General features: G+C 56.2%; 1 protein-coding gene across 4 annotated transcripts in view; it reads left to right on the top strand.

The window, feature by feature from the left end:
* The window catches only part of Asic1 (acid sensing ion channel subunit 1), a 27,995-nt gene extending 17,167 nt beyond the window's left edge, over positions 1–10,828 (top strand). For 2 of the 4 annotated variants that reach the window (XM_055627216.1, XM_055627217.1), the window contains exons 4-12: positions 4,950–5,100; positions 5,697–5,824; positions 6,374–6,527; positions 6,848–6,904; positions 7,251–7,404; positions 7,844–7,935; positions 8,391–8,470; positions 8,554–8,658; positions 8,778–10,828. In XM_055627216.1, coding sequence (XP_055483191.1) covers positions 4,950–5,100; positions 5,697–5,824; positions 6,374–6,527; positions 6,848–6,904; positions 7,251–7,404; positions 7,844–7,935; positions 8,391–8,470; positions 8,554–8,658; positions 8,778–8,882 — 1,026 coding nt within the window. In that variant the 3' untranslated portion in view covers positions 8,883–10,828. Of the gene's footprint in view, positions 1–2,476; positions 3,128–4,949; positions 5,101–5,696; positions 5,825–6,373; positions 6,528–6,847; positions 6,905–7,250; positions 7,405–7,843; positions 7,936–8,390; positions 8,471–8,553; positions 8,659–8,777 lie in introns of those variants that run through there. The other 2 variants (XM_055627215.1, XM_055627218.1) reach the window with 2 other exon arrangements.
* Positions 10,829–11,007: the final 179 nt, after the last annotated feature.

Genomic DNA, 11,007 nt, shown 5'->3' with positions numbered 1-11,007 from the left:
GTATCTAGGCTGTATCACACTGTAGTTTGTATCTAGGCTGTATCACATCACTCTAGTGTATGGCTGCAATCTATGGAGGTCAAAGGACACCTTGTGGAAGTCAGTTCTACTACCACGTGGGTTCTGGGAGTTAAACTCAGGTGTTCAGGGACAGCACCCCAGGGAGAGCCTGTCTCTTCAGAAAGATGAGAGGGCTGGGACGAGAGAGATGGCTGGTCACCAAAGACTGTGGCCGCCCTTCCAGAGGGTGCTTGGCCCATTCCTGTCACTCACTTAGTGGCTCTCAACTAGCTTCCGGTGGTCTGGGACTCCAGTTCCATGGGACCTATCACCCTTTTCTGACCTGAGTGATGCGTAGTCACTTGTGCCCACAAAACACCCATAAACATAAAGCAATAAATAACTAATAAAAGTGATTAGAGGGACCAGGCACGGCGGTGTACCTTTAATCTTAGCATGTGGGAGGAAGAGACAGTTGGATCTTTGTGATGTTTACATAATAAATTCCAGGCCAGTCTGGGCTACAAAGTGAGCCCGTGTTGTTGATGATGATATCGTCTTCATCATCAGAGGGCCAGCAGGTAAAAGCAGAGAGCTGATGGCTTGAGTCCGGTTCTGAGAGCCCAATGTAGAAAGAGGAAAGTTGTCTTCTGACTGCCGTGCTCCCACACTCGCACACATGCTAATAATACAATAAAGAGATGAGGAAAAATCAGTAGGAGCTACCGTAAGTCCTGGCTGTGGGCGATCCTGCCTGGAAGGTGTCTAGTGGCTGGATGCTGGATTAGGGACAGTGTCAGAGTGAGGGTGAGGGGTACAGGACCTTCAGTTGTGCAGGTCCTTCTTAGAGAACGAGCTTTACCAGGAAGCAATGAGGGCTGTTAAGCAGGGGAATGGGGTCACATAGCTGACGGCATGGACAAGGGGACGCTATCATTCATAAGGGAAAAAAGAACTGAGACATGTCTAAGGGCAATGGAAGGATGGAGAGGGGCCAGCCCTGGGCTTTCTCTTCTGCTGGGCCTCATGTCCCTAGCGGTGAAAGTGGAAGCCAGAAGTTGCACAGCACTCAGCTCTTCTAGAACCTGGCCTCTCCCCCTAGCACATCCTAGGGTCTCTCCTGCAAGTGGGCTAGCCTTAACAATGCCTAAGGCATGGGGCGGCCCAGGCAGCCCTAGTCAGCAAACACTCACGGCACTGCTGAGAATGAGTTAATCTGCTTTGCCTCTTTCCCTCCCTCCCTTCCCTCTCTTAGGTCACCTTCTTGGCCCTAGAGACTTGGCTGCTCAAGTTCCCCAACCAGTGGCCCTGGGTAATCAGAGCACAAGAGAACCAGGGGCCTGGGGGCAGGGAACGGTACCTTGAGAGCAGAGAGAGCCTCAGGACTGAGGGGTGACACCAGGATTTTGGGGGGACACTCTCAGCACTGGTTCCCAATGCTCCTCACCTGCTCCAGGACCTTAGGTCTCCAGATCGGCCACAGTTTCTTCCATCCACGGGAGAACTTTGCACACTCCTCCTCCGACTGGTTGTTTTGTTTTGTTTTTTAGGGGGGAGGGTAACTGGGCAGCAGATAGTGGTGTTCTGTCAGCAAGCTTTTCAGACTCAAGAATCCCTCCTCCAATGCTGGGAACTGGTCAGAAATGAGTCTGTGGTCAATGAGAAAGTGCTGCTAATGGAACGTGGGCTGCCCCACAAGCCACAAAACGGGTGGGGGAGGGGATGCGACCTCAGTGTAGTGAGCTTGGGGGAGGGGTGTGGACCTAAAATAGAGCTGTGGGCCTGGGAGAAAGGGAGTCAGGAACTAGCTGTGTGGAGGAAGGGACTGCAGGGAGGCTGGGGGCTAGGGTCAGTGACAGGAAGGTAACTAAGTGTCAAAGGAATGCTAAGAGTGAGCAGAGGCCTGAGGGAGACTGGGAGGTGTGTGTGTGCGCATGTGTGGAGGGGAATTAGAGAGGGCCTGAGGCTTGGCTACCCCAGAAGAAGATCTACATCAAGTGAGAATAAGGAGAGAAGGCAGAGTGGGGATGGGGAAACTGAGGGCCTGCTGAGGAGCAGTGATGTATCCGGGCACAGCCTGGAAGAGGGCAGCCACCGAGGTGGCAACAGGGGGAATGGCTGTCACCTTCCATGAGGAAAGGGTCCCAGGAGCCCAAACCCACCGCTTTCCCAGAGTTTTCACTTTACTTAGAACCTTCATCCTGCTGGAGCCAGTCAGACAAAAGTCTTCAGCTACACGCTTCCCAACAGGCCGCCATCAATTATTCATGGGCACAGACTCCGCCCTCCCTAGCAGGCCAGTCTGGGCCTCCTCCTCATGCCCTGCCCTAGCTCAGCCACACTGCCACAGAGGCTCTGGTGGGGAGCGGTGGAGGCCTAGCCTAGCGGAGGCCTTAGGTTGCTGGCCCTGCTGGACCACACACCTGAAGCCCTTCCTCGGGCCCCTTCAGCGCCTTCCTCCTGGCCCCTGGAAAGGATGCCCATCCAGATCTTTTGCTCTGTGTCATTCTCCTCTGGAGAGGAGGCTGAGAGACCCATGGGAGATGTCTGGGGGGCCCACCACCACCGGCAGCAGCAGGACAGCTCAGATTCGGAAGATGAAGACAAGGACAAGGAGACAGGAGAGGAGCTTGATGAGGGAGACCCACCTAGGGACTTGGCGGCCTTTGCCAACAGCTGTACCCTCCACGGTGCCAGCCATGTCTTTGTGGAAGGGGGCCCAGGGCCCAGGCAGGTCCTCTGGGCAGTGGCCTTTGTCATAGCGCTGGGTGCCTTCCTGTGCCAGGTAGGGGACCGTGTTGCCTATTACCTCAGCTACCCGCATGTCACCCTGGTGGATGAAGTGGCCACCACGGAGCTGGTCTTCCCAGCGGTCACCCTGTGTAACACTAATCCCGTGCGCCTGTCCCAGCTCAGCTACCCCGACCTGCTCTACCTGGCCCCCATGCTAGGGCTGGATGAAAGCGATGATCCTGGGGTTCCCCTTGCTCCACCGGGGCCAGAGGCGTTCTCCGGGGAGCCCTTTAACCTCCATCGTTTCTACAACCGCTCCTGCCATCGGCTGGAGGACATGCTGCTGTATTGTTCCTACTGTGGGGGCCCCTGTGGCCCCCACAACTTCTCAGTGGTGAGTGAGACCCATGCTTCGCACAGTGCTCCCAGGGCATATGCCCTGGCGCTCTCTCCGGCCATCGGCTCCAGGGGCTGCGGCTGGACTGGGGCTGATAACTGCTGAGCCCAGAGCTCACTGGGATGCCAGAGGCTGGAGCTAGACAAGAGCCCGGGTTCGCAGCCTCCCCAACCCCAGGCTCACAGCCTGCCCTAACTAGCTGCTGCTCTGATGCCTGGAAGACCCGATCTCCTCTTCCCCAGACCTTGCTCTGTGAGGTCAGCCTCCTAGCTGCTGGGGCCACGGATGAGATGACTGGCTGGCCACGTGCTGGCTATCCTGATAGCTGGGGGCGGAGCTGCCTAGTTTCCAGAGTGCAGAAGGGGCTCACAGGTGGAGGGGACAGCCCCACTACACCCCGCGCCTGCTCAGCAGATCTCACAGCAGGGACAGCACTGCATCCGAACTTGACCTCCTGTGCTCTCCCCTGTGGGGGTCCATGCCCCACCAGCAGTGTGTGTGAGAGTATGTAAGTGTGTGTGTGAGGGAGAGAAAGTGCGTGTGTGTGAGTGAGAATAGTGTGTGTGACAAAGAATGGTGGGTATGTGGTATGTGAGGGAGAATGGCATGTGAGAGAGTGTGTGCCTGTGTGTGGTGTGTATGTGTGTGAGTGTGTATGAATATGTGTGTGTGAGTGTGTGTATGTGAGAAAGTACGGTGTGTGTGTGTGAGCAACTATGTGTGTGAGTGTGGGGGGGAGAGAGAGAAAGAGAGGGAGAGAGAGAAAGAGAGGGGGAAAAAGAGAGACCTATCTGTCTGTGAGGTCAGGAAGCCTCTAAATCAAAGCCTGTTTTCCCAGCCCTTATTAAGTGGCCAGGACTTTCTTCCTGGAGGAGGCTGTCACTGGAAAATGTCACCTTCCCCGCTGGACTCCCCACACAGAGGTGGGGACAACCATCTAGATAAAGAGCCACCTGCCATCCCACCGTCTCCCCAGCTCAGCGCGTGGTCCTGGCTGGCCTGTGCAGATTTTCATGCCTGGCCTTTCCTCTCCAATTTCACCCCTCTGTGCCCTATCATGTGGGAGCATGTGGGTGCCATCTCTGTCCCCGAAATGATTGTGGCCTGGTGGTTTTGTCCACTGGGCCTTGGGGAGGGCAAAAGATACAGCACCATCTAGCTTTTCGAGCACCCCAAAATGCCAGGCCTAGGATTCAGTCCCGAGTGCTGGGAGATGGGATAAGCTCCAGTAAGTTTGGTTCTTGGCAGCTGGGTCTACTTTCAGGTTCTAGTGATAAGGGAACGATGGTGGGCGTGAGGCGCTGACACAGGGGAGAAACTGACAGGGGGCTTGGCTTTGAGGGGCTTAGGTGTAGATGAAGATCTCGGAAGGATTTAGGGGTGACATCCTAAAGCAAAGATCTAAAGATCTACTTCAGAAGGCCTCAGAGGTTTGGCAGTTATAAATCATGGAGGCAGAGGGGCACATGTTAGGGTCCTCACAAGAAAAAGATTGTCCCTTGACAGCTGAGTTGAAGATTTTGACAAAGGGGCTGTTTGTGAAGCTGTGTGCAGGATGAAGGGAGCCAGTACGGGGGGTCAACAGAGCCAGTCATAGTGGGAGACTCTCATCACTGTTGGGCTGAAGGAGCACAAAGGGAGTCCTCCTGGCAAGAGGCGCAATCACGGAGGGGCTAAACCGCTGCCGGAGTCAGAGGGGCAAAGAGAGGTACTCCATGCTTTGCCGGTGCCTGGTCCCTGGTGGGTCTCACTGGTCAAACCCACCCAGAAGCCCGTCTGCTGGCAGGACTCTCACGCTCTTCACTCTGCCCTCCGCCAGGTCTTCACGCGGTATGGGAAGTGTTACACATTCAACTCAGGCCAAGATGGGCGGCCGCGGCTGAAGACCATGAAAGGCGGGACTGGCAATGGCCTGGAGATCATGCTGGACATCCAGCAAGATGAATACCTGCCTGTGTGGGGGGAGACAGGTATGCTGCCCTGCTCAGGAGCCCCTCCCTGGGCCCCTCTCGCCCCGGACTCAACTAGGGCTCCACTGTGTGGCCCTGAGGCCTGACTCGCCCCTTCTCTCAAGATCTCACCATGTCTGTCTTTGCCCCTACGTGACTCCACACTCTCCATTTCCTAGCTCCTCCTTCCTGGTTCAGTTACTCTCCAAGGTAACCAGCCATGCTCTTCCATCAGTGGCCGCCACTCACTCTATAAATAACTCCCTCTCTTCTTGGGCTGCCTGCCTGTCTGGTCTCAGGGGACGCAGGGGCAGAGAGAGAGATGGGGAGAAAGGAGAAAGGGATGAGGAGAAATGGAGAGTGGCCGAGACAGTGACATGGCAGGAGAGATAATCTGAGACATGGAAATACGTTGCAGACATGGGGTAAGAAGGGTGGAGGGTGCAGAGGTCACTGGAGCGCCACGGAGCGCTGCCACGGAGCCTGGAGCCATGCTAGGACCGCACCACCTCCTCACCAAGACACTGTGCTTATGGTCGGGGGAAGTGTGCTGCCCCGGGCTCTGAACGTGATTAGGAACTCAGAAATCCTCCCGGCTCCTGCCTTTGTCTTTACAGACGAGACATCCTTCGAAGCAGGCATCAAAGTGCAAATCCACAGTCAGGATGAACCTCCTTTCATCGACCAGCTGGGCTTTGGTGTGGCCCCCGGCTTCCAGACTTTTGTGTCTTGCCAGGAGCAGAGGGTGAGGGGGCTGCAGAAGGCTACTTCTGGGGTGGAGTGCTGAAATGTTAAGATGGGGTTCCGGGGAGGTGGCTCAGCGGGCCATCCTGGGAGACGGGATGCTTACTATGCAAGCAGAAGACCTCAACTGAGATCCCCAGGACCCACGTACAAATCAGGATGGCGCATAACTGTGACCCCGGTTCTGGGCTGGGGGGTGCCGAGACAGGTGGATCCCTGGGCTAGCTGGCCAAGGAGCCCCAGATTCAGCAGGAGATCCCGCCTGGAGATAATGAGCAGAGAGAAACAGAGAATCATGTTCACCGTACACTTCTATGTGTGGACTGTGCATGGGGCACAGCCACACACGAACACACATACACATACACACATGAACACACACGCCCACACACACACAGAGGGGTGTAATTGAGAATGGAAGGAACGGTCTGCAAACTCAAAGGCCTTTTGAGGCACAGGGCTGAGGCTCCTGAGTTCTGGGTCTTGCTGAGCAGCCCGTCACGGTGAGGTGGGGGACGCCCCACGCGCCCCAGCTCCGTGGCTCTCCCAGCAGCTCATCTACCTGCCCTCGCCCTGGGGCACCTGCAACGCTGTTACCATGGACTCGGACTTCTTCGACTCCTACAGCATCACCGCCTGCCGGATTGACTGCGAGACGCGCTACCTGGTGGAAAACTGCAACTGCCGCATGGTGCACATGCCAGGTGAGGCCCCGAGGTTCCAGGGGACTGGGCTATCTCAGGCTACGCTGACCCTCACCTGGGCCCTGTCTGTTCTGGCCATCCTAACCCTGGGCCCTGAGCACTCCATACCTTAGCTTTCTGACTCTTGTCGCTCAGTTCCTCCCTGTGTGTGTGTCGGGGGGGGGGAGTCTAACAAGGGTAGGCTGGGAGAACAGGTCACTTCCAGGGTTCTAGGAATGGCTACTCCATCCGTCCCACCTACCAGCCTCCCCCTTACACAGCACCGTATTATCACAAGACCTTTGACCTCCACCTGTCCTACCGCCTTCTCTCCTTTGCAGGGGATGCCCCGTACTGCACTCCGGAGCAGTATAAGGAGTGCGCAGACCCGGCCCTGGGTGAGCGCCTGTCTCCTGAGCCAGTCAGGGGGAGGGAAGAAAATGCGGCCAGGCACGGGGGCTGAGGCCAAGGCTGAACTCCAGCTGCAGCTGCCTCTAAGAGCTGAGAGCTGCGCCTTCAAAGGTCCCTGTGGAGAGTCAACAAGGGTCTCTTGAGAGGGGCCTTCACCCTCTCTCAGCCTCAGATGGTCCTTGAGAAGGCTGAGGGAGGCTGGCTGAGGATGAGCTGAGGAGTCCACACAGGGCTGAGGCGAAAGAGGCGGGATCCTGGGATCCTTGGGGCAGGGCCGGTGTGTCCTTACCGGGAAGGCCTGGCACTCAGCTAGCACCTCTTGCTTGGACACAGACTTCCTAGTGGAGAAAGACCAGGAATACTGCGTGTGTGAGATGCCCTGCAACCTGACCCGCTATGGCAAGGAGCTGTCCATGGTCAAGATCCCCAGCAAGGCCTCTGCCAAGTACCTGGCCAAGAAGTTCAACAAATCCGAACAGTACATAGGGTGAGGACTCCACTGTGCGGGCGCTGGGGCCTTGCCCAAGAGCTGCCGAGGGCACGGGTGGACTTCATCGGGGGTCTCACAGGCACAGGGAAGTTGAGCTAATTCATGGGAGGCCCGAGAGGCAGCGGGAGAGCGTGGGTTGTGTGTGGGGAGATCAATCTGGAATAAGTAATGTGAGCTCTCTCCTCCCTCCTCGCTTTATCTTCTAGCTCTGTCTTCCTTGCTGTAACTGGGACCGCCTCCCACGTGCCGGCATGCAAACTGTCTTTTCATACATGCCATTTACTTTAATCCTCACAGCCCCCCTAGAAGGCAGGCCTCTTCATCAGTGTCTCATTTAGGGAGATGGAAACAGCCCCGGAGAGCCTAAGATACTGAGATCAGCTGTCCAGTGGGTTTCTGACTCGAACCTAGCTCTCCTCCTCTCACCTCTGCACAGGGAGAACATTCTGGTGCTCGACATTTTCTTTGAAGTCCTCAACTATGAGACCATCGAGCAGAAAAAGGCCTATGAGATTGCAGGACTCCTGGGTGAGCCCTCTCCTGTGCCTGGGACACACATCTCTCTCCTGCCCAATGCTGCATGCCCTTCTTCAGTCCTGTCCCCAGGGGCGTTCCCCTGAGTGCTCCTGTGTCAAATGAAGGGAAGGAAAGGGACTGGGCCTTCTCTTAGGACAAAGTGGAAAAGACAGGTGTCAGGGAAGGAGTTGAGGGAACAAGAGGCAGAAACTGTTTCAGATTTCCTTGAAAATGGCCCAGATACTGAGAAAGCAGTTTTGTAAAGGATTTTTCCTGAATAGTAGCTGCTCGTTTTGGGAAAGTAGGAAAATGCAGAAAAGCATAGAGAACAAAAATCCTGCCAGAGGCTGGTTTTCTGATCCCTCTGTTTCGGGGCACCGATCTCTGCAAACATGGCTGGCCTGACAGCCACCACCTGTCGGCCCTCGTGCCCTGAGCCCACTAACCTCTCCAACCTGACCCCGCAGGTGACATCGGAGGCCAGATGGGGCTGTTCATCGGGGCCAGCATTCTCACAGTGCTGGAGCTCTTTGACTACGCCTACGAGGTAAGGAGGTAAGGGGGCAGGGCTGGGTGGGGCAACCTGGGTTGGGGGTTCCAGTTCACCCACCCTGCCCCGACCTTTCCCAGGTCATTAAGCACCGGCTGTGTAGACGAGGGAAATGCCAGAAGGAGGCCAAGAGGAGCAGCGCAGATAAGGGCGTGGCGCTCAGCCTGGATGACGTCAAAAGACATGTGAGGCAGCAGGGCAGGGGGCCTCCTCCCGCCTCACAGCAACCCCATCTCCGAGCCAGCCACCTTTTTTACCTGCAGCCCTTTCTGTAACCTGTTCCTGTCTTGTGTCCCTCCGTCAGAACCCCTGCGAGAGCCTCCGGGGACACCCTGCCGGAATGACGTACGCTGCCAACATCCTACCTCACCACCCCGCTCGAGGCACGTTTGAGGACTTTACCTGCTAAGCTCCGCAGGCCACTGCACCAAAGGCCTAGGTGGGGAGGGCTAGGAGGGCGAGGGGCCCCAAGTGCCCCCGGCTACCCTGGGGACTCAGCTGCATTCCTGGGCAGTGGCTCCTCTCGTCTGTGGTGAGGAAGGAGTCTTGACCATGGAGTTCTCTTCCAGCCTCTATGCCATCTTTTTATTTTAATGAAATTAAACTAATATAAAAAGAGAGAAAGAGAGATCCGGCCGGGACCTCAGCCTGCCCCTCTCTGCTCCATGCTGCCTCCCCTAGCTCCAAGCCTGAATTCTGTCTGTCTGTCTGTCATCTGAGTGTCCACCAACATTCTGCTGCCACCAGTCACCAAAATCCCCTCCTAGTGGGGGGGTGGAGGGGATCTCTAGGGTCTGAAATTTGGCCCCAAACCAGAGAATGTACCTTAAGGGGGAGGGCTAGTGAGGGGGCTTCCCTAGCCTTAAGAGACCCTCCCAGCCCGGTGACTCCCCGAGAGCCCGAGTCTCCAGGTAAGAACTAGACGCCCAGTTCTGCTCCCTCAAGCATACGGAATCTTTAGGGGGTAGAGGATCCCCTGTAGAGGTAGAGATGGGGACTCCATGTGGCCCTGGTGCTGTAGGCCACATCCCAGTATCTGTTCTGTCACCTCTCCCCTGAAGCTGCTGGAGAGAAATCCTAAGAGGCAGCCCTCCGTTACATCCCTAACAGGCCTAGCTGGTGAGCCCCTGCTCGGGGAGGGACAAGGGCGCCTGACCTCACCGGCTTCTCTCTCAGAGGCCTTTGCAGAGGGCCACATCCATAAATTTTCTTATGGAGCTCTCCCAAGTCCTCTTCCCCAGCTTCATTTGCTTCTCTCGGCAACCTCATCTGCATTTTCTATTTCTATATGATACAGACTCTATATTGCTATATCTCTGTATATACTTTCTCTAACCCTGTCTGTCTCCACCCCATTCCCTCCTGTCTCTGAGAACCATCCTCCCACCCCAAGCTCTCCCTTGTGTTTCACCCTTCTCCCCCTCCGTCTCTGGATGCCTTTGCCTGTATAAAGAGTTGGACCTCCCCCTGGTGTCTGTACCATGTACACACATCCCTTTGAGAAGCACAAGGAGACGACCCGCGCATTGTAACCTTCGCACTGTCTTCGGTGGCGACATAAAGGAAGCTGTGAACTACAAGCTCTGCCTCTTTTTGGCCTCGCCCTTTGCCCCCACAACTGGGGCACCCTCTGCCCTCCCCGCAGCCTTAACATACCCTCTTCCTTGCTCCACCTATCCCAGTGCCCTTTGCCTGGCTGACCATGGCCTCCCCAAGGGAAGGGATTGGTGCAAAGGTAAAGCCTACCCAGGAATGGAGCTCTGCTGGATACCAAGCCAAGATGCTAGAGGCAGGGGGAGCTGGGGATTGGTGACTCACTCTCACAGCTGGGGCAGTGGGTACCCACAGCCAGAAGCTGAAGCCCTTATTGTAGCCTTTCTGTCCTCTGGGTGCCCGTTGCCCCTTCCTCACGTAGGTGTCCAGGCCCACCACTTACATTTTCTAGTGAGGCAGGGTTCGCTCACGTGAGGAAAGGAGAGGCCCAGAGGGGGAGTTGGAAGCTCCGCTGTTGTGTGTCCCTCCTGTAAGGAGCCACAGGTTGAGGCAGAGGGCCTCCCACCCCCACCTGGCACCATTCCCAGGCCAGAGCCCCAACCCCTTTCCAAGCCTCCTCTGCCCCCCACTGTCTCTTGGTCTCTAATCCCAAAACAGGACTTGTGGGCAGATCACCTGTGTGCGTTGGCCTGGAGCCAGAGAGTGAGGCTATAGAATCTTGGTTCCCAAGAGTTCTGTAGAGAGCAGAACTCCCCAGAAGGAAGCAGGGCCAAAGCTGAAAAGTGTGCACTGGCTGGGGGACAGAAGGAGGGGCTCTGGGTGACGCATGCCTCTGGTCTAATAAACTGGGTTTCATCCATCTTTGCAGTGTTGAGTTTTTTGTTTTGTTTGCTTGGTTTCTTGACAGGGTTTCTCTGTGTAGCCATGGCTGTTCTGGAACTGGTTCTGTAGACCAGGCTGACCTGGATCTCACAGAGCCACCTACCTCTGCCTACTAAATGCTGGTATCAAAGGCGTGAGCCACCAAAGCCTTCCTCAGT

Source organism: Psammomys obesus, unplaced genomic scaffold (assembly GCF_907164565.1).
Source record: "Psammomys obesus unplaced genomic scaffold, mPsaObe1.curated_primary_1811, whole genome shotgun sequence".
Classification (NCBI taxonomy): Eukaryota; Metazoa; Chordata; class Mammalia; order Rodentia; family Muridae; genus Psammomys; species Psammomys obesus.
Note: the sequence above shows the minus strand (reverse complement) of the source record. Positions and strands in the feature narration are given on the sequence as shown.